This window comes from Microchirus variegatus, assembly GCF_963457635.1.
Source record: "Microchirus variegatus genome assembly, chromosome: 20".
NCBI lineage: Eukaryota > Metazoa > Chordata > Actinopteri > Pleuronectiformes > Soleidae > Microchirus > Microchirus variegatus.
The window spans coordinates 15298250-15320233 of record NC_139821.1 but is presented as its reverse complement, the minus strand read 5'-3'; the positions used below and the strand labels follow the sequence as shown (position 1 = coordinate 15320233).

Here is a 21984-nt window from a genome sequence, read left to right as displayed (position 1 = left end):
CACGCCATAACATGAAAAACAAGTTTATAAAGTTTATAGCCTTTTCATGTGACTCCATGGGTGCCGCCATATTCTCCGACTTCATTTTGGTGAACTGGGGGCTCCGACTTCGCTAGTAGGAGGTCCCACTTTGACAGGCATTCCAGAGGTAGGATAATGCTGAGTTCCAGAGCCCATCCAAACCAGTTGGACGTGGGACTTATCCTACCTCCAACTAGAAAAAGTGCACTGGAATGTCTGTCGAAGTGGGACCTCCTACTCGCGAAGTCGGGGCTGATCGACCTACCCCGACTTCACCAAAATGACGTCGGAGAATAATGGCGGCCCCCATGGAGTCACATGAATAGGCTATAAACTTTACTTTTCTGCGTGTAGACTTGTTTTAGACACAGCAATTTTATCACAACTTGTTTTTCATGTTATGGCGTGAAATTATATCGTTGTTGTTATCCATTAGCATGAAGATATGTAGGGCTACTGTAACAGTATACTCATGACGTTCTATGTATCGCTTTTACGTATACGGCTCGCTTGTTTATGTAAGTAGACTGAATTGCTGACAGTCAAAATGTCTCTCCAAACATAAATCTAAACCGCCGTGATCGTCCATGTTACACATTGTTGCTGTTGCATCCGTTTTGATGATCACTTCCTGTGTCACAGGGCTAAGCACTACTGTGAAGTACAGTAATATGAAGCACACACCACTGTCAGTCTTTGGACAATGACTCAAATATAAATCACATTTTAAAGTTAGGTTGGTATTGGATGATCTGTTACCATGTACTTTTTATGGCTTAGTCATCAAGACAATGCACATTTTACCCACAAGAACTTCTGGTCTCAGGAACCACGTGAAGCTGCCACGCCTGCAGTATAGTGCGTAAAGACTGCAACATCACCGGCTTCTTCTTCCACGAGGATACTGGAGCGGAGGTGAGCCGGAGTGAGCAGCAGCAGCACCATCATAATGTTTGGATATACAGGAGGAGAGGGGTGGGTGGAGCTACGGATGCTGTAGGTACCAACCAGAGAAGTTGGTGCCTTCACACAGCAAAGCCATGCGTAATAATAACAGTAAAGTGCGAGCGCCGGCGGTGCAGTCGTCCTGAGGGAAGATGCTCGAGCATGAAGCAGCGGCAGACATGCGACTGGTTCGTCAGATGAGCTCAGGTATGAAGATCCAGGCGGCGGGTGGTGAGCCCATCGGCTGCAGCAAAGTCGAGGGGAACCAGGAGAACCAGGTGATCTGTTTGCAGTGTCAGGACGAGCTGGTGCGGGTCTGTCCGGGAAGTCCGCGCAGTCCTCGCCGCGCCATCGCGACGCGTCTGTCCTCGGGATCAGCAGGTAATAATATAGTCACTCAGTAAACAGCAAATAAATGTGTGTGTGTGTGTGTGTGTGTGTGTGTGTGTGTGTGTGTGTGTGTGTGTGTGTGTGTGTTAATGGTACTGAAAGTCATTTATTCTTCCAACTCTGAAACTCTAGTAACCATTAAATGACTATTAACCATGTTCTCGTTGATCTTAAACTGACAATGACAAATTTAACCACCTTAATCCAATGACTTAATTAACAAGCCCTATAGTCACATTATATATATTCATCTATCCTAATTTAAAATATTTTATTTAGTGATTATTGTGTCTCTCTTTTGTATTTTTACTTCAATGTTTATTTGCTTTATTTCAGTTGAATCTGATTGGTGTCATGTGGTGTTTGTCCATTTGAATGAGGATTTTTAAATACTAGTACAATAATAATTAATTTTCATTAACTGCTTTAAACGTGATATAAGGTCAGGGAGTGGGTCTATACTCTGAAAACTGTATTCCCTCCAAGACTTTTGAATTACACAACATAAGTTGTGTTTAGTACACCAGAACCCCAACCAAAGAATGATGTAATTTTAATTAAGAGTTAGAGCCTCTTGAACAATGACATAATATTAGAACTTTATGTAAAATATGTCCTGTGACTGTGAAGACCTGAGAGGATATAGTGTTGAAAACCACAGATGCATCACTTTAGGCCGTTTTTCCACAAAGCTTTTCCACTCTTTATAGATAACAAATCATAGCCACGCGATTCTCAACATAATTTGTGCACAATATTTATTCTGAAAACAGACGTGAATTAATCACAACTCCATTTTATGCATGTGTGCCTACATTTTAGGTAAAAGGCTGGCAGGAAAAACTGCAAAAGTATTTTGTGACACAAAACATCTCCCACGACCCAGACTCTGGGAATAATCGAGTATATAGCTAGAGTATAGCGAGGTTTCCATCAAATGTAACATTTAAGTAAATAATGGAAGTTAGTTCACAGAGAGAAGCAGTGGGTGGCACAAAGGTTAAAGTCTGGGTCATTAGAAGACGGTTAAGAAGGTGCAATTTAATTGTATGTATCATTGAAAATGTGCTGTCTTCTTTGATACACATCTATTATTGTCATATTTGCATCTTGAATCACGTCTGGGGGATATTGTGATTTTCTCATCAGTCTACACTTTACCGTTTATGCTGGAGAGGTGGAGTTTCACTCTTTATCCTTTACTTGTTTCAGTTGCACTTATTCACGTTTACCTTTGTTTTAGATGCTAAATGTTCTACTTCTTTTAACTTCCATGCACAATTTCTGCAAGATTCTTGCGTGATTTATTTTTTTTGTTGTGGATGGAAACCTATTTATGGCTCCATATGAGGACAGTGCTGTAATAATTGTTGTTGTGCAACGTTGTTCCAGTCACTTACCGGATCCTGGTTTTAAAATATTGGTATAATATTTTCTACACAAAGCGTATAAAACGTTGAACACACTTTAAAGTGCACTCCGACGATGAATTATGAAACAGTTGGAAGCTGTTCAGCGGGTGATACCATTTGCTGAGTCCACTTCCCATAGCTTTTGTAACAAACGATACCTGCAGTTTTATCTCCAAACATGCGAGCAAATGCATGTTCTTCAGCTGAAAAGACTCCAGCTCCAGATGATAAATGATGATGCTTTGCTGCTGTTACTCTTCTTTGATGCAGCCCGAGGTGTTGGATCAGAGAAAGAAAGACAAAAAATGAAATGAGAGCTTCCTGCAAATTGCTAAATCAGCAGAAGCATTTGTATAAGTTTTCATATAGGGGGAACAATGTCAGATGGTACATATGCAGAGTGATAATATGGAGCTAAGGGCTTTTAAGGTCCCATATTATGCAAAATCAACTTTTTAATCATTTAAATCATTATATTTGTGACTCTGGAGGTCCTACCAGTTGTGAAAAAAGATGACTCACTCAGGTTTTTGTGGTCCTCCTCAGTCTAAGTACAGGAGATAAAACACGCAATGTTGACTTCCGCGCTTCTTGGGACGTCACAAGACGCTAAATTCCTGGAATTGTTGTCTCGCGGAGCTCCACTTTGTCTGTGAAACACGTGAGAGTGCTGGCGGGGGCAACAGCATCCGAAAACTCTAAAGTCTGCGAAGTCCGCGAAAAGTTCTATTCTTGGCTCCACAGTGCAGCACAGAGTTCTACACACTAAGAAATCAAAGTACGAGACTGTACCTTTTGCTGTCTCTCCAGTTTTACCCTATCAGGGTACAAGCACTGTACCTTTATCAGTGTGTACAGGTACATTTTTGCCACTAGGGGTGCAGAAAAGTTTCCTTAGAGTTACAAACAAGCAGGTACAAATTTTAAAGGTACAGTGCTTGTTCCCCGATATGGCGCAACAAAGCATTTGTACCTTTTTAGGTACAGTCTCGTACTTTGAGATTTCTTAGCGTGTACACAAACTTCCAGCCTCAGAGGATTTACCTGTTACATGTTATATATGGCGGCAATGTGCCTGCTAGAGCCTGCAAATTATCACTTTTACAAATGCTAACTGCTGTTAGCTCCCAGTAGCCTCTGTGGCTGATGTCATTTCCTGTTTTGCATGAATTGCATGAAATGAGGCTGTGAAAAATGTTGACAGAACTCTCAGTAACGCTCTGCTGCTCAAAAACTGCCTTTCTACTCATTGAGGAGCCACAGCAATTTGTTGCATGTTTGCGATCAGTCTCACCACTTTCATGAACACAGGTTCCTGTTGTGTGGTAGATAACATACAAAAGGGAGCACCTAGCAGGTGAATATATAGTAGTTGAATATATGGCAGCAATATTAAACCAGATACTGGAGGTCCCCCAAAAGTCATGAGCTAAAAAAAAGGAAATATTCAATGTACATATTGATTAAATGGTCAGAAACAGTAACTACTCAAACAACTTGGTCAGACAGATGGAGACTCATGGAGAGTGAGGCATCATTTCCTCACGACAATCAAAAATTACTGATGGGTCTTTTCCTCCTGAGTCTTTAAGGGTCATTTAGGCTCATTCCCATTTCACTAGCTCGCATTGTGAATTTCATTATCGGTGTCCTACCACAGTGGATGATTATTGTTCCCTCCCTTGTTCGACTAAGGCAGTAAAGCTGCCAGAGTTGTGGATTTTATCCCCCCCCCCCCCCCAACTGTGTCAAGGTCAAGGGATTTCTCCCCGTGTAGTTCGATGGAAAAGGACTCTAACATTGCAGGATTAGTTTCAGTCCTGTAACGCTGCAGGGTCGCAGGTTTCCACCGTCTCTCAGGGACAGAACTGTACTCACTGGCTGAGTGGACACATTTCAACTGTCAGACACACGATACTGTGGAACCCTGCCTTATACATCTATAATATCAGCAGTCAGTTATGAATGAACTGCTTGTACTGTATTTTCATTTATATATATATGCACACACACAGATTTGCAGATGTAGTCAGTATTGGCTTCATCCTAGATCAGGGGTGTCAAACTCATTTTCTCTGAGGGCCACATCAGCATAACGGTTACCCTCAAAGGGCCAGATGTAACTGTCATACAGAATAAATGTAACGAAATATAATGTAAAATAAAGGGAACTACTCCGTAAAATATTGCTAAATAACTTTCTGTATTTATTACTTATTTCACTCGTCGCATGATGCATGATGCATATACAATGATGCACTGTGATCTAGTGGTGATGCCGTCACTTTGCGGGTAACACAATCGCCATGCATTGTGGGAAATGTAGTTTATGGTCACATACGTCTTAAAGCAGCATAGACCTATTTTAGCACAGATTTTTAAGACCAATTAATCACTCGCGGGCCACATAAAATGACGTGGCGAGCCATATCTGGCCCCTGGGCCTTGAGTTTGACACACATGACCTAGATGGTGCCCAAGTACAACAGCAGTGGATCCCCTACATTGTGCTGAATTCAATTCAAAAGTTACTTTCGATGGACGTCTCAACTGTGTGTGATCTCTGCTCCCATTACAGACCGTGAGCCCAGCAGTAGCAGCTACAATGTCTCTTCAGGAACCTTCTACAGCTGCGTCAGTCAAATCACCATTGGTGAGTAGTAGTGTTTCCAGAGCCATTGAGGTTTTTCTTTTGGACAAGATAAACTGCTTTGCTTTGTTTAAATATTCTCTAATATCATTTTATATCTAACTTGTGAAATCCACATCCAGTGTGTATACTTATATGCATGTTATTACTAACAAGCATATAAAGTAGCATACTAGCCCTTTATTAGTAAATATTAAGCACATAGTAACACCTTATTTAGGAAAAATCTTAATTCATGTTTTAATAGAGGTAGAATAAGATTATGTAGAATAAGGTGTTAATATGTGCTTAATGATTACTAATAAAGGGCTAGTATGCTTATATATGGTAGTAAGCACCTAGTTAATGGTGAATATGTGTTCCCCAATATAAAGACTTTGTCATTTATAGTTTGCTTTACTAATATCCCTGTCTCATTGTCCTTCTTTATAGAGAAGGACAATGTGACAGGGGTATTAGTAAAACCATCAGCACTGTGCGAAATACAGGGGGGTCTGGGGGGTCTAGACACCGCTGATTAACACTGGAGACCACCGGAAAGCCTCAAAGGCAAAATTTGAGGGGGGTCTAAACTAGGGCTGGACGATTAAATTAATTTTATTCATGATTTCGATTTTGGCTACTCACGATCATAAAAACATTATAATCGAAGAAAAACTATTAATGCGCTGCGCGGTGCGGTGTGTATGTAAATTCCTATGCTACAACACGTGTTACGTGCAGCTGCAGCAAGCGTGTGACGTGTGTGGATCAGTAGGAGCGAGCAATTTTTGAAATCAATGAATACCGTGTCTATTAATCATGATTTCAATATCAGTCAAAAATAATTGTGACTAATATTTTTGCCATAATCGTCCAGGCATGGGCTTAAACATGTTACAGTGTAATTGAAAAAACTAAATTTTCCCTAAAGATCTTTTTAATATCAGTTTTTCATATATGATCTACATCGACAAAATGTAAATTATTTTATTTGTAATTGTGTATTTTTAATGTTTTAATGAATTGCTTTCCAAATGGCGCTGTGGAAAAGGCCCACACAAGCCCACATCTGACAGGGAAAATAACCAATACTGCAGCGTGGCACCTGGGTGGTGAAACGGTATTGCGCAACAAATGGGAGATGGGACCCCCCAACTATTAATGGGTATTTCGCACACTGACCATAAGTGCCATAAGAAGCCCCCTAGTGGCTGGTGTATGTCAGTCACTTGCCTCCCCCATGTTAGTAGATGGGGCAAGTCTAAAGAAAGGCACTGTATATTCTGTAACACACACCCCTTTAGGTACTAATTTTTAAATTATGTTATGCTTACAAAGATACCAGTGACACAACTGCTAACTAAGGATGGGTCTGTACCATATGTTCTCTCTGATACTGACATCAAGACCTTGAGGATCTACACTCAATCTGATGCAGACTTTTTCCCCCCGTTTTTTATACCAAGCTGTTAACACAGCCATTTCAAAAACATAACATTCTCCTCCTATAAAGTTATAAATAAACAGCCAGGGGGCTGTATCAAACCTATATCAAACCTTGTGATTTTGACCAGAATCAGACCTATTGTCGCGTATCATATCGGCTCATTAAAGTAGTAAAGTAATGTAAGAATGTGGCCAAAAACGGTTACTGCATTCAAATTCAAAATACCGAGATCTTTTAGGTTTTGTTTTCTGACGTAACTGGCAACCCGTGGTTGCTCGGCAGCTGAGACTCTACTGACTGCAATGATTGGTAGACAGAGGTAGGTGGCGCCACATGCCAAAATATGATTTCAAAACATAAACATGATTTGCAGTCTGCAAAATATTTTTTTTAATCCAAATATTTTGTCTGTACTGTTGTTGTTGGTGAGTTCAGTTTGTTATATGAACATTATTCCTGAGTCTCTGTGACATATTAGGAGGATTTTATGGCCAGTTGCTTTAGATTAATTACATAATGCACCTTTAACTACTGATAAATATTATGTTGTACAATTTTACATTTATATACTACCAATATGGAAATGTCTTATAAGACCACGTCAGATGCTCTCTCACACAAAGGACACTGCATTGACTTCAGCCTAAAGAAAGCATTGTCCTTAATGATAATTAGTCAAAGCCCTTAACCCTAACCTAACCATAATGGAAATCTTTGCTCTTAAATTAAACAGTTCCTCGGTCATGAAGTTCTGCCTCATTAGGACCAGTTTTTGGTCTCAAGGACTACCAGTCCCCAAAAAGTTACCAAATACAAGTACACCAGTGTACCTTTTTTATGAGGTAAATGTGTGTAGAGAGCTTATACTGCTGTGCAGTCTGCAGCTGTAAAAACGATAAGCTTTGTGACAGCCGGCTGGGAAGGAGGGGACTATAAAGCTAAGAAAATGAAAGATTTCCCCTGACATGCAACTTTATTTGAATGTCAAGGCTTTTTAGACAGAAAATAACGCATAGTTGACGAAGCTGTCTGAAATAACTTTCCTGTCTGACATAAAACTGCACCCTTGTTCCATTGGACCTTTTTTTTTTTTTTCTCCAATGTCTATAACAGCAGTGCCTGGTTAGTGCGATAGTGAAGAGTTTGGGTTCAGCTCAGGCTATGCTGCTGCACGCAGGTATTCTTCTCCTCTCCCTAAGGTTAAAAAACAAAACTAATGAATTGCTGAAGGAGAGTTTTGGACAGTTGGGAATTAACAAAGGGAAAAAAAAATCTATAGTCATGGCCATGCACTCAGAGGTCAAAAATAGTTAGAGTGCTCTCTGAGTGTAGCCTTTGTTGGACACCAGTCTGCTTTCTGAAAATTTCTGAACGATCAGTCATTCCTTACGTCCACCATCTTTATCTAAAGTCATTCTCCATAAAACAATGAATCTGTTCAATAAGAAACGTATGAAATCTGCAGTTGTTATACAGTTCACTACACTCTTAGAAATAAGGGTTCCAAAAGGGTTCGTCTACAAGGGCTGAGGTTCTACCTGGAACCATTTGCTTCTGAAAACCCCTTTCCTGAAGAAAGGATTTTTCAAGGTTCTTGGTAACACTAATGGTTCAAGTAAGAACCATTTTGATCCAGGGTTTTAAAAGGGTTCCTGGTGGAACCTTTATAAAAAGGTTCTACTTGGAGCTAAAAAGGGTTATCCTAGGAGGACAAGCCGAAGAACCTTACATGGTTCTACTTAGCACTTTTATTTCTAAGAGTGAACACATGTCTGTGTTGAGCTTAAGAGACACACTAATAAAACAAATATAGAACCAATACTGAAACATCTATTATAATAGACATTATGTAATGTATTCAGCTTTTTGTTTTATTTATTTAGTTTTGAAACTTAACAGGATCTTTATTAGCTCCATTGTCTTTGAAACACGTAAAGTGTGAACCAAACCTGTGCTTACTGATGTGTACATGAGTTTTTATAATTTTCATTATTTCAGTCAGGGGTGGCCAAACATTACATATTGTTTTATAATAATTACATTTTAATTGTCATGCAGGAGTGAAAAAAAAGTCCTTCTTTCACATCTGGAGTCAAATAACATAATATGATGATTCAAAACCTGTGGCTAATGGGGACGTCATGTGACATATGGGCCTATTTTCTGTTCCAGTCCGTCCCTGGCCATAAATAATACATTACAAACCAAAGCTGCGTAGCAAATGTGACCGAGGGCCGTGATTGGCCCACGGCCGTACTTTAACCATGCCTGGTTTAAGTCCTAAATGATGGCACATTTCATGTGACACTAAATACAGTCCAGAGGGAACATGAATACATGGGAAAGGTGAAACTCAAAGAGGCTGAAGAGGCTGTATTGAGTATTTACACCATTTAGTCTTAAGTCTTATCATCACATTTAAAACACACAAACAACAAAACATTTAAATATGCTAAAAAGGTATAGCCAGTAGGTTTAAAAAAATGAATAAAATAAAAATGTGACGATCCAATTTCTTCTTGCCTATATCAGCTAACATACAGTGTATACATCATACCCGTACATCTGGAACAGGCTAAGCTCAACCAGTATATTACTGCACATGGCTGATTTGTCAGCAGTAATGAAGACTGTGCAGAAGTGTTTGTGTATTTATATAGATATTGTCCTGCTTAAATGTAAGCCAACACTTACCGTATAGGAACAGAACAATCTACAATATACATTTATCACAAATCATGATAAAAAAGCACTCAATAAGTTGACAGCAGCGAATGTACATTTTGCAGTAGTTGTGAACTGGTCTAACTTAGCCAGCACACAGTCTTCAGGATTTATTTTGAAGTGCCACAAAGAGTATAGCCTGCATCTTTCCAGTCATTACAGCGTCGTATGATTTATAATTAGCTTATTCAAGGTTCATATTTTTCCACTTGTGCCTAAAACACCTGAGCGGACAGGCACGTGACCTTCCAAAAAGTGCCTGGTTGCAGTGACGTCACGGCGCTGGTCAAATTGTGAATGTCAAGGCTTCAAATGGGAACAAAAATGAGAGATTGTTTTCAACAGAAAAAAATAAATGAGCGGACACTAACCTCGTTTTGTGCTGAGGTCCATTTCAGGCATGACCTTCTTCAAGGTGGTGATCACAGTGGTCACAGATGCAGGTCAAGGATTGTTCTCATGAAAGGCTGCAGAGCAAAGTGGAATAGAGTCCTATTTAAAACACTGAAGACCTTCATTTAATTTAACCTTAATTCCTCCACCATTGTAACTTATTTTATAGAATATTTAAATTGAGTGTAGTATTACACTGCATGGATTCTGTAACCTCTGCAGCAATCACAAAAAAAAGTGTGTTGAAAAATATTATTATTTACAGCAAATCACAAAACACATACACAAAAGCAGAAAACACAAAAACATTAACTCAAAACAAAAGCAGAAAACACAAGGACCCTGGTCAATCATTTTTTGTGTTTTTTGATTTGTGTTTTGCGTTTTTTGTTTTGCATTTGTGCTTTTTGTTTTGTGTATGTACTTTTTGATTTGCATTTTTTTTGTGTTTGTTTTTTTATTTGCATTTGTGTTTTGTGATTTGCATTTGTGTTTTGTGATTTGTGTTTTTTGTTTTGTGTTTGTACTTTGTGATTTGCATTTTTTGTGTGTTTTTGTTTTTTTTATCTGCATTTGTGATTTTAGATTTGCATTTGTGTTTTGTGATTTGCGTTTGTGTTTTGCACCTCAGGGTCACCAAAATGATTATTAAGCTATAGGGAAATGGGAGGAAGCGAGGAATGCATTGTTGTGGAAGCCCAACTGTTGTTGTAAATCCTAACCAATTAGCTTAGCATGAAAACTAGCACCTAGTCTATGTTTAGCCATAGTTAAACGACATCAAGTGTCCTCTTTGTTGTGCACTCACTGACATATGCATAGGCTACATATACATGAAAGTTAAGCTAACAGTTAAGCTAACAGCCTACAGTGAGGGAAATTGAAGCATAAAGCCTCTAGGCTGTGAAGACATATTTCTTTCATCACTCGACTTTGAAACTTTTTTTTTTAAAGAATACTTGTGCCGAGTATTTCAAAGTATGCACTTATCCATCCCACGCACAAAGCAAATGCATGCTTGGCACACACTACAAGATCTTTTGTTGTTAGCCACGATTCACAGTTGGACAGAGTCTAGTCCAGTCGCAGTCAAATCAAACATTGTTTGAGCCGACTCTGGACGCAATTGGGTTGTGGAAAGGAGTCTGGACACAGGAAATAACGCCAGACGACGTGAAATAGCGGGAATGTCAAAACAACAATGGTGATATTCGTTTAACCTTTTACTCTTCCGTTACCATACCATAACTTCTAGACCATTTGTGATCTGAAAAATTAAAAACTATGGACTGGGTATCTGTCCAGGGTGCCTTTCGCCCTATGTCAGCTAAGATTGGCACAGTGTGTCCAAGTCTCTGTCAAAATCAGTAACGACTGACAGCTGTGTCTCCGGCGTTATCGGTTTCCGTTTCCTTTCCCTTCATACCATCCACTGTGATTACCATTAACTTTCAAACTGAAAGTGGCTCACTGAGTCTCTGTGCAGTGCACTCTGTGGCCCAGATACTTGCACCTGCGTTTGTTTTCTTACTCCTGAGAGCATAAGGAGGTGAAGGTCCTACAGATCTGGGACTCTCTCACCTCGGAGAGACATGCGGGCACATTTTTCTGATGACTGTGCATTGATATCGCTCAGGACACCCTCTCTGCGCCGTGACTTTTGGAGGTCGTTCGGATGCATGCCAGGTGTAGATTACAACCTCTGTCTCTCGCTGCATTTCACATTGTGTTGAGGATTGTTGGCGCACTGTAGTTATTAATGTTGTTTAAAAAGCACAACAAACACACATATACATAACGTGGACCAATTTAAAAGGAGCAAGCGAAGAAAATTTTTGCTTTTTTTTTCTTTTCCCCCCAAAAAATACATAAATAAAGGGTTGCAAAAAATATTAAGAGTCTTTGATTAACCCATCTGTTACCTGTTCTGTTTGGCATGCGTACTTCTCATTACCGTAACTCCTAGACCGTTTGTGATATCTAGAAAAAAAAACAAAAAAAAAACTATGGCTTGGCGGTGTGTGCAGGCTGTGACCCCGCGCGACCCTAATGTGGAGGATAAAGACGGGTGGATGGATGGATACTGGATAGCAGAGAAATGGAGCTTTGCGCCTATATACTTGCCATTATGGTAGCCATCAGGACGTCCATGGACCGATCACAGAAAGGTGAATCGGTTGAATAACTTAAAGGTGAAGTAAGTAGTTTATAGTGACATCTAGAGGAGAGGCTGAAATTGCTCCTCTGCTCACCCCCTCCCTTCCCTGAGCGCTAAGGTTTCCTCAGCAGGTCAAATGTCGTCCTCGTCGTCTTTCTCCGTGTCAGCAGATGAGGTTCTAGTATTTATTCAGATGTATAAGTGTGTCTTTTGTACATCGTATTAGCACTGGTCTTAGACATGTAAGATAGCGAAATTAATTGATATATTTTTTTTCATACTGTGTTAGCGTTCTAATGGCTAATAGCGTGCTAGTGAGCGCTTGATTTGTTCTCTCGGGTTTGTCTATACAGGCTCCCGTAGAAACATGGCGTCTCACTGCTAACATTGGCAATGCAACAGCGGCCCGTGACCATGTTATTTTACATGACTTTTTGAAACAAAAACTATTATACAGCGACTAGACAATGCAGGAGCACATAATATGTATACAAAAGTGGATTTTGGGTCATATAAACCCATAATTATAATAAAATTTAAAATAATTGTATTCGAAAGTGAACGTTATCTAGGATTCTAGAGTAGAAAGGGACAGAAGCACTCACTCGTTTAACATTTTTTATAATACTACAGCCATAAAATCAATATAAATCCAGGCAGCCTCATTATCTTGATGGCTATAAGAGGGTTAAACAAATAAAAACAGTAAAGCGAGTAAAGCAACGCAGGAAGGGGTGGCCTAAAGTAAAACTCAAACAGAAAAGTACCTTGAAACACAGGATTGTTGTTTTTGTTGTTGTTCTTCTTCTTCTTTGGTGTTTTATGGCAGCTGGCATCCATGTCGTTGCATTACAGCGACCTTCAAGTTCTCTTTCTTCTTATGTTATGGTCGTCTTAAATCCTTTCATAAAGTCACAATATGAGTATGAACTCTGCACACACGCCTGTTTCGTGATGACTTTGCTTTGTATTGAATATAAATGTCTTCCCTTCGCTTCCACCTTTGTCACCACAGGTGATTTAGAGGTGAAATTCAAACCCAGGTGAAACTAAAAAGACACATGTGAAACACATTAGGGTGCGGCAGGCAATCATGAGTGAAGGCAGGACAGGAAGTAAAACTTATAAAGGAAATAAAGAACTAAAACAGAACAACAAAAAGGAACTATTTCAAAATAAAACAGGAAACCAGACACAAAGAACTAAAACAGAACAACAAAAAGGAAATACTACCAAATAAAACAGGAAACCAGGCACAAAGAACTACAACAGAACAACAAAAAGCAAATACTACAAAATAAAACAGAAAACCAAGCACAAAGAACTAAAACAGAACAACAAAAAGGAAATACCACAAAATAATACAGGAAACCAGGCACAAAGAACTAGAAGAGAACAACAAAAAGTCCAAACAAAAAAAAGTGCCTGAAGTAATCCAAATGAAATGAAAGTGAAACACCTTGAAAGTCCTGTTTGTGTATCATGAAGGACTTCTCTTTTAAAGTTTTAATATGAGCAACAAAAACAATCAAAGTGAATGGAGCTCATTTATGAGATTAAAATGTTATCTATTTCTGTGCACCAGTTATGATTAATCAACTTTGTTTGCTTATTATAAACAAGTCTATAACTGATTAATTGTTTACTTCAGCTATTTATAGATTCATAGATTTGTTAAACTCAATACATATTATAGTCTGTAGTGATGGTTCCCCTGCTGAGTTTCTCAGTGATGTTTGCAGGAAACATGCATTTCCACAAAAGCATGAGTCCAGTCTGGTGTAACATGGAATGATGAACCAAAAACTAAATGTGTTTTAATGTAGGAAATTGAATGTGAATTGCTTTCCATTTGGCAGAAATGAAACAATTATATAAGAAATAATTATACTGCAGTTGTTTCAGTGTACAATCACCTGATTACTGTATATGACTTTTCATTGCCACGAAATGTGCCCTTTATATTTATATTTACTTTACATTTACATCAGGTGCAGGTCTTCTCTGTGTTAGATCATCACCAATAGATGTTGCTAAATCCTACTCGCTGTACTTTTAAAACCAAAATCCATGCTACAGTCCAATACTAATCAAATGGACTCCATGACCCCGTTCATTCTCACCAAAGACAGTTCCCTTCCCTATCATTTCCACAGAGCTGTTGGACTTTTCTCCCTAAAAAGTGTCATACGAGACAAATTCCCCTGAGGGAAAATAAAGACCTGAGTGCTCTAGTTTTTGCAGCTGCTGACACGAACGCAAACATTATCACGGGAACACCCAGCCTGACACGGTTGCCCTTCTTGTTGTGGAAAAAAAACCCAAAAAACCAAAACAATTTTCTTCTTTTTAGTGAAATCAGATCTGTAAACCTGCTGAGATGGGATGTACAGCTCAGATCTCAGAAGAAGCTCTTCCCTCCTCCTCAGCGGTGCGTTGTGATGCTCAGAGACAGCCGGGCGTTCCTCTCTGCTATTGATCAGACTGCGTTTGTTCTTTGCTGATGTACCTCTGAAATCTGCTGGGCTTTGTGTTTCACAGGAAACAACGACTGTGTGTGTGTGTGTGTGTGTGTGTGTGTGTGTGTGTGTGTGTGTGTGTGTGTGTGTGTGCGTGTGTGTGTGTGTGTGTGTGTGTGATGAGGGGTGTCCCACTTGCCCAGGTGTTTTACATAACACGTAGCAGAGGAAATCAATCTTATATTTGGTGTTCTGTACATTGTGCAACCATGCAGTATACATAACTTATGCTGTGACTGTCACACGTGAGTCTCTAAAAGGTACCCAATTATGTACTGTGTAAGGCTGAATAAGCAGGAAAATACACACAGTACACAGTGTGTTCTTAGTGAGCATTATATACATGTCCTGCATCCTGACTTTTTTAAATATATATATATATATACAATGTTTCAGCTTATTTTTAATACTTGCTTTAATCTCTTGATTCTGGGGTGGTGTATTCACCCTTTAACACCGAGCGTATTGCACATGACGTTTCTGAAAGCTGAGAACGGTAATTTCACTTATGCTGTTGCGGGAAGCCGGCGAATCAGTGAGGAGAGAGTTGGAAAAAAACGCCTGTATAAAATGTTATTGTAAATATGTTTTATACTGATACTTGATACTTTGTGACTACTAAACTACTAATAAACTTTTTTTTTTTTTTTTCAATTTCAAATTGTTAAAACAGTATTTTAAAATGCAGTTAATTGTCAATAATTTCCAGATATTAAAGGTTGTTCTGGAAGAATTGGCAAAAGCACTTATTTACAATTACATTTTCTGGTCCTTTTATGGTTATAATAACCAAAACATTTTGAGGCTAAGGTGTTAAAGGTGTAATAATGCTTATTTGAATTTAAAGATGGAGTAAGCATTTATTGAGAACAACATTCTGGCAACATTCTACAGTACATTATAATTTAACACGATGAAGGAATACACACTTGTTGTTCCTTGTTGTTTATGTTTGATACTTCACCCTGTTTAGTTGGGTACCTTAAAGGGATGCACAAGTATCTTGACTTACTTACACTTAAAATGTACTAAAGTTTAAGTCAAAGTATTTTTTTTTTTTTTTAATTAGGGAGATTAGAGTTAGGATTGATCCACGATACACTCTTAGAAATAAGGGTTCCAAAAGGGTCCTTCTACAAGGGCTGAGGTTCTATCTGGAACCATTTGATTCCGAAAACCCTTTCCTGAAAAAAAGGGTTTTTCAAGGGTTCCAGTAAGAACCATTTTGATCCAGAGAACCCTTTAAAACCACTTTCCCGAATAAAGGGTTTTAAAAGGGTTCTTGGTGGAACCCTCCAAAAGGGTTCTCCTATGAGGACAAGCTGAAGAACCTTATGTGGTTCTACTTAGCACTTTTATTTCTAAGAGTGTACATTAGCCTTGGTTTGTCTTTCAACTAAAAGGTTGTGGGTTCAATTCCCGGCTCTGCTAGTCCATAATGTGTCCTTGAGCAAGACACTTAAACCCCTGTTGAAATGTGTGAATGCATATGAAAGATGTGTGAATGGCAAAACTATAGTGTAATAGTTATAGTATAGTTATTTGGTACAAAGATAGTTAGTGGAGATGTAGTGGAGTAAAAGTACAGATACGTGAGTGTTGTACTTGAGTACAGTAACAGTGTTACATTACAACACTGTTTAATATCATGCTGGCTGATACTTCACACCCATTCAGTTGGGTTTCTTGTCATGCTGCTGACAGCTTCTGCCACTAGAGGGCAACAATGCTGAATACATGAATGTGAATGTGATCATAGACTGTTTACATGTTCAAGTCTAGCAGGCAGTACAATTTGTGTGGTTTCAAGTTTGAATTACTCTGAATGTTTAACAATTTTGCCAATTAATCCACGTTACTGATACAATTTCATTTCTCAAATCAGACTATTTTGTGATAATGTGATATTTTTTTGGACATAACGTCTCTGTTTCTGTATCGCAGGGTTTGATCTCGGAGGTCAAGTGGCGATTGGGTTCTCCCACTGGAAGAGCTCGTTCCCAGGCAGCAGCAGTCACAATCTGCCCAGTCTGGACTGCGTTCACTCGGAGGCCACGGCCGCCCCGCTCGCCACTGACCATTTCGAGCCAGTGTCCTGCCCGGCGTCATTGTCAGTGAGCCCGCTGCCCACCTGCAGCGCTAGTCAGGAGACGCTGTGTGACAGTAGCACAAGTACGTATGAAACACTATATTTTCTATTTAGGCATTTTAATTTATTTGTTTATGTTTATTTAGGCATTTACTTTATTTTTATGTTTATTTAGACAATTTACTTTATTTTTATGGTATTTTATTTATTTTTTGGCATTTATCTTGTCTTTTTTGTGTGTGTTTGGTAGGGCTGTAACGATATGCGTATCGAAATCGAAATCGTGATACTCAGAGCCACGAACCTGTGTCGTGATCTGAGAAAACAGAATGGCGAAACGCCCTTTCTAACTCCCAGTTATTTTTCCAGTCAGCCACATGATATGAGCTGTTAGTGCTACCAAAATTATTTTTATTAGTGGTGTTAAATTATCGCGTTAATCTCTTCTTTACTGATGTCCTCAGTACCGGGGCATCAGACGCAGCGACAAAAGCGTCATAAAACCATGTCTAACTTTAACAAACAAAGACATGCTGCATACCTACAGAAAGGTCAGAAACTCAGCTAAAAGCTCATATATAAACCATTCTGATGTTCACCAAACACAGTTAAAACACCGATGGATCAAACCCGCAGGAGTGGAAAAAACCTGTTACATCGCACACATTGAAAAGCGGCACCGGAGCGTCAGCGTCATTATGTAAACAGAGGAGAATTCACAGATTCTAACGGTACCATTTTTATCACTCTACGAACAAGATTCACAGATCCAGCCCCAAAATAAGAGCAAAACAACATATGACTTTCAAGAAATACAAGCGGAAATGTTGTCTTACCTTTGTTGTTGTTTATCAAAACAAGTTATTTCCACTGGAACAAAACTGCTTCTAATGAAGAACTACACTTCCCAGCATGCTTTGGGGACAAATCCCAGTCTAATTGATCATTTACTTTGTATTTTTCAACAATATTATTTTGTTACAGAAAAGAGAGAAATCTTTGGTTATTTATTTATTCATGTTCAAATCTGTTCACAGTGTTCCAAAATATTTGTCATTAAATGTTACATTAAGTTGCTATATAAGTAAATGTTGTTTAAATAAAATGTTTTTAAAATTAAAAAAAAATCGTGGAATGTATCGAATCGTGGGTCAAAAATCGTGATACGAATCAAATCGTGAGTTTGTGTATCGTTACAGCCCTAGTGTTTGGGGACGGAAGGGGGGTGATGTTTATTTTGTGTCTTGTATTTCTGTCTTGTATAAATAAAAATGTTATATATATATATATATATAATATATATAAAAATACTCAAAATAACATATAGAGAAAAAACGAGACAGTATGTAAGTAAAACTGACCAAATGATTGGGATTCACTCTATTACAATAACTGTAAAACAAAAAACAGAATAAACAGAATCTGAAACAAACTGAAATTGCATTTTGCAAACATTATAAAGTGATGAAGAAGAATTTTGACTTACCCGGGTGGAAACATTGAAATAAATCACTAGATCATTTTGATGTTCGGGAAAACAAACTTTGAAAATTATGTTAGTTGTTGTTCTTTAGTTCTATTTTGAACTAAAATGTTATATGTTAGTTAATGTTGTATACAAAGGCAGTACAATATGGAATGGTATATTGCAACAGAAGGGATACTATAATTTCTGTCACATAGTATATTTTAAAACAAATTCATAGAAAAAGAAAAACTACATGCTTAAACAATTCATTTGTCCTTTGAAACAAGGTCAAAGGCTTCAATTCACACAAAACCACTGTCAAGAATATCACAATATCCACACTGTTCTCCAAAGAATAGACACAGCAACATTAGTGTAGAGATATTTTCTCATTTACCAGTGTTTTTCATTTCATTCTCGTGGATTTTATGTCGCGCCATGCATCACTTCCTCTTTTCATGACCATGCATGAGAAATAAATACAGGGACCTATAATCTCTGCTGGTAATCTGCAGGAATTGTGTGTTTTTGTGTGTGTGTTTTCATGCGTGTGTGTGTGTGTGTGTGTTTCCTCCGTGTCTCCGCACAGCTTCTCTCATCAGTGCCAAATGTCATTGTTTTGGTCTAAAGGCATCGCTGACAGAGCCAGCCCTCTGTCTCCTCATTGGCTGCTACCAGAGCAACTTCACCTCTGATTGGCTGCCATTGAAAACTGATTAAGAATGCCATAGGGTGCCATGCACCTCCTCTCTCTCTCTCTCTGTGTGCTACTGTAAACATCCTGCTCATGCTTGTTTTTTTTTCTCCAGAGAAGATTTGACAGCTTCTTTTTTTCCCTCTCCATCGCTTCTGACGCCTGCCGCTTTAGCATCTTTTCTGTGACAGAGTCTGTGTGTGTGTGTGTGTGTGTGTGTGTGTGTGTGTGTGTGTGTGTGTGTGTGTGTGTGTGTGTGTGTGTTGTGACGGAGGATCGTCCGTGGCACTGATGAGGAGTGAGGAGTAAAAAAAAAAACAACAAAGTGGCTGGTTTCCCTCGTGGGATGTTGCTCTGGTTTGTTTCCCTCAGTGAGGTCACTTGTACGCTGGGACTGGAGGGAGGAGGAGGAGGAGGAGGAGGTGGAGGTGGAGGTGGGGTGACCGTTGCATGTGTGTGTGTGTTAATGGGAAATAGTATCCCGGCTGTTTTGGCGTCTGATGCGACTCAGCTGGGAAGCCCCCCCTTATTTTTTTTGTGTCGCCCTCTAAGGGAAGAAGCTGCCTCCCTCCTTCTTTCCACCTTCACACGGTGAGTGTCATCAAGTTGTCTTGAAGCAAAGGCAGCTTGTTCTCAAGAGTGGATGTATTTTTTTCTTTTGCTGCAGTGCTCTCTCTCTCTCTGTCTCTGTCCCCCCCCCCCCCCCCCCCCCGCTCTCTCTCTCTGTCATACTCACACTTCTGTTTATAAATGTAGCTTCACCTCTTTCACATTATCCCTGTGCCCGTACAAGTATTTGACCTTGACACACAAACACATACACACTCGTGTTGTATTTGTCCCCCATTCTCTTCATGTTTTCAAATATACAAATTCTACTACTTGTAGTATTAACTGTATTGCAGTGGGCCATGACTCTGTGACACTCATGTGCCTGCTGTGACCATGGCTCTGTGTCAACAGTGATACTATGCATCCTCACGAGTGACTGACATCTGATCCCTTTTGTCACACATACATCCAGACAGCAGCCGTAGTGAGGAGGACACTCGGAGACGAAATGCAACCTAACTCTAACCATCACAGCTAAACGCCTAATCCCAATTCTTAACCTGAGCCAAATTATAACTCTTAACTTTCAAAAACCCTATTTAAAAAGGTGAGGAACAGCCCAATATATCCTCACAAAGAATCACAATTTGTTGTCAGACACACACACACACACACACACACTCAACCCACTCCTTCCTTCAGCGAGGATGAATCAACCAAACATAGTGTTGCTGTTTCCAGTGGTAACTGGTAATGATTCTGCTTTGCTATCGAGTGTAAATCGAGAAATAATCTAGAGATACAATAATGATTATGATACAGCTGATAAGGAACTTCAGGATTCTCATGTTTACCTGGTGAAGGATCTGCACAAATGACAGATGATTCTCCTGTCCGGCTCTGAGATTCTGTATAATCAGTGTCGAGGTTGAAATGATTAAGCCGATCCAACGATCTCACGTTGAGATTCTCCTTTCATGTACAGTATATTAAACTTAACGACCCACTCGACCTGAAACAGCTCCTCCAATCATTTAGACCAAGAGGCTCATGAAGATTAATGAGCGTAGAAGTAAAGTTGGCTACTTATCTGTTACATATTAAATCAATGTTTTAATATCTTACGCTGCTCAAGTCAAGTCAGAGCGAGGGATTTTTTTTAAACTTAATCAAAATAAGTTGCTAAATTTCAATACAGCTGCATTTTTAATGGATAGAGTTGAAACAATCATAGCAGATGATAATATATAAAACATAATGATCTCAGCAGATAAAAAATTGAATAAATACAAGTTGGAAATAGTTGGTTTTATATAAGATGTGTTTAAAATGAGTACTGCAGTCTAGAGCTGCCACTAACCATTATTTTCGCAGTCGATTAAACTGTCGATTATTTTCTCTATTAATCATTTGGTCCATAAAATGTCAGAAAATGTGAAGTAAAGAAATAAAGAAAATATTCACATTTAAGAAGCTAAAACAATCAAAAAACTTGTTTTAATAATAAAAAATTTATAAAAAATATAATAAAAAATACAATTATCGATTATCAAAATAGTTGACGATTAAGTTAGAAATAGATTAATAATCGATTAATCATTACAGGTCTACTGCAGTCCGACTGAAAGATTAAAAGTCTATCATATTGCTGAGCGATATATCACCAAAACCTTTATCGCAATAAAAATAAAAAAGTGCCAGTTCAGTTGATGAGCGTTTGCCTCTGAGTGAAACAACAACAATCATCACACAGTAACATTTCACTTATCTGAAGCCAAACATTTCATAGCAATTGTCTGCTAAAGTAAGTTTGCACAGTGCATTAAAATTATATCAATATATACCTTGTTATATTGAACATACGGGGACATATTATGCAAAATCAGCTTTTTATTCATTTAAATCCTTATATTTGGGACTCTGGAGGTCCTATCAGTCGGCAAAGTGTGAAAAAAGATGACTCACACATGTTTTTGTTGTCTTCAGTCTAAGTACAAGAGATAAAACACGCGATGTTGACTTCCGCACTCACTGGGACGTCACAATGCACTAAATTCCTGGAATTGTTGTCTCACGGAGCTCCGCTTTGTCCGTAAAACACGCGAGAGAGCTGACGAGGGCAACAGTATCCGAAGAACGGAAGTCCGCGAAAAAAGTTCTATTCTTGCCTCCACAGTGCAGCACAGAGTTCTACACAAACTTCCAGCCTCAGAGGATTTATCTGTCCAGTGGATACATGTTATATATGACGGCAATGTGCCTGCTAGAGCCTGCAAATGATCACTTTTCCAAATGCTAACTGCTGTTAGCTCCCAGTAGCCTCTGTGGCTGATGTCATTTCCTGTCCCTTAAGTTTCTTTTTTATATATTTTCTAAGGTGGACCTAAAGAGATACAACTAAACTGAGCGTTCTGAACAGAGCTGTTTTAGCAGGGTGACTGAACTGCATCCTTATGGTATTTAGGACACCAGGGAACTGGGTTAACTTGGAGACATAGTGTATAATATGTCCCCTTTGAAGAATATTATTATTATTATTT

At 38.9% G+C, this 21984-nt stretch overlaps 1 protein-coding gene across 1 annotated transcript in view; it reads left to right on the top strand.

Moving 5' to 3' along the window:
• Positions 1–1118: 1118 nt before the first annotated feature.
• The window catches only part of LOC310941367 (anoctamin-4-like), a gene marked incomplete at both ends in the record, with an annotated part of 58584 nt that continues 37718 nt past the window's right edge, over positions 1119–21984 (top strand). The window contains 3 exons of the mRNA XM_083906528.1: positions 1119–1347; positions 5347–5421; positions 16586–16813. Coding sequence (XP_083762654.1) covers positions 1119–1347; positions 5347–5421; positions 16586–16813 — 532 coding nt within the window. The remainder of the gene's footprint in view (positions 1348–5346; positions 5422–16585; positions 16814–21984) is intronic.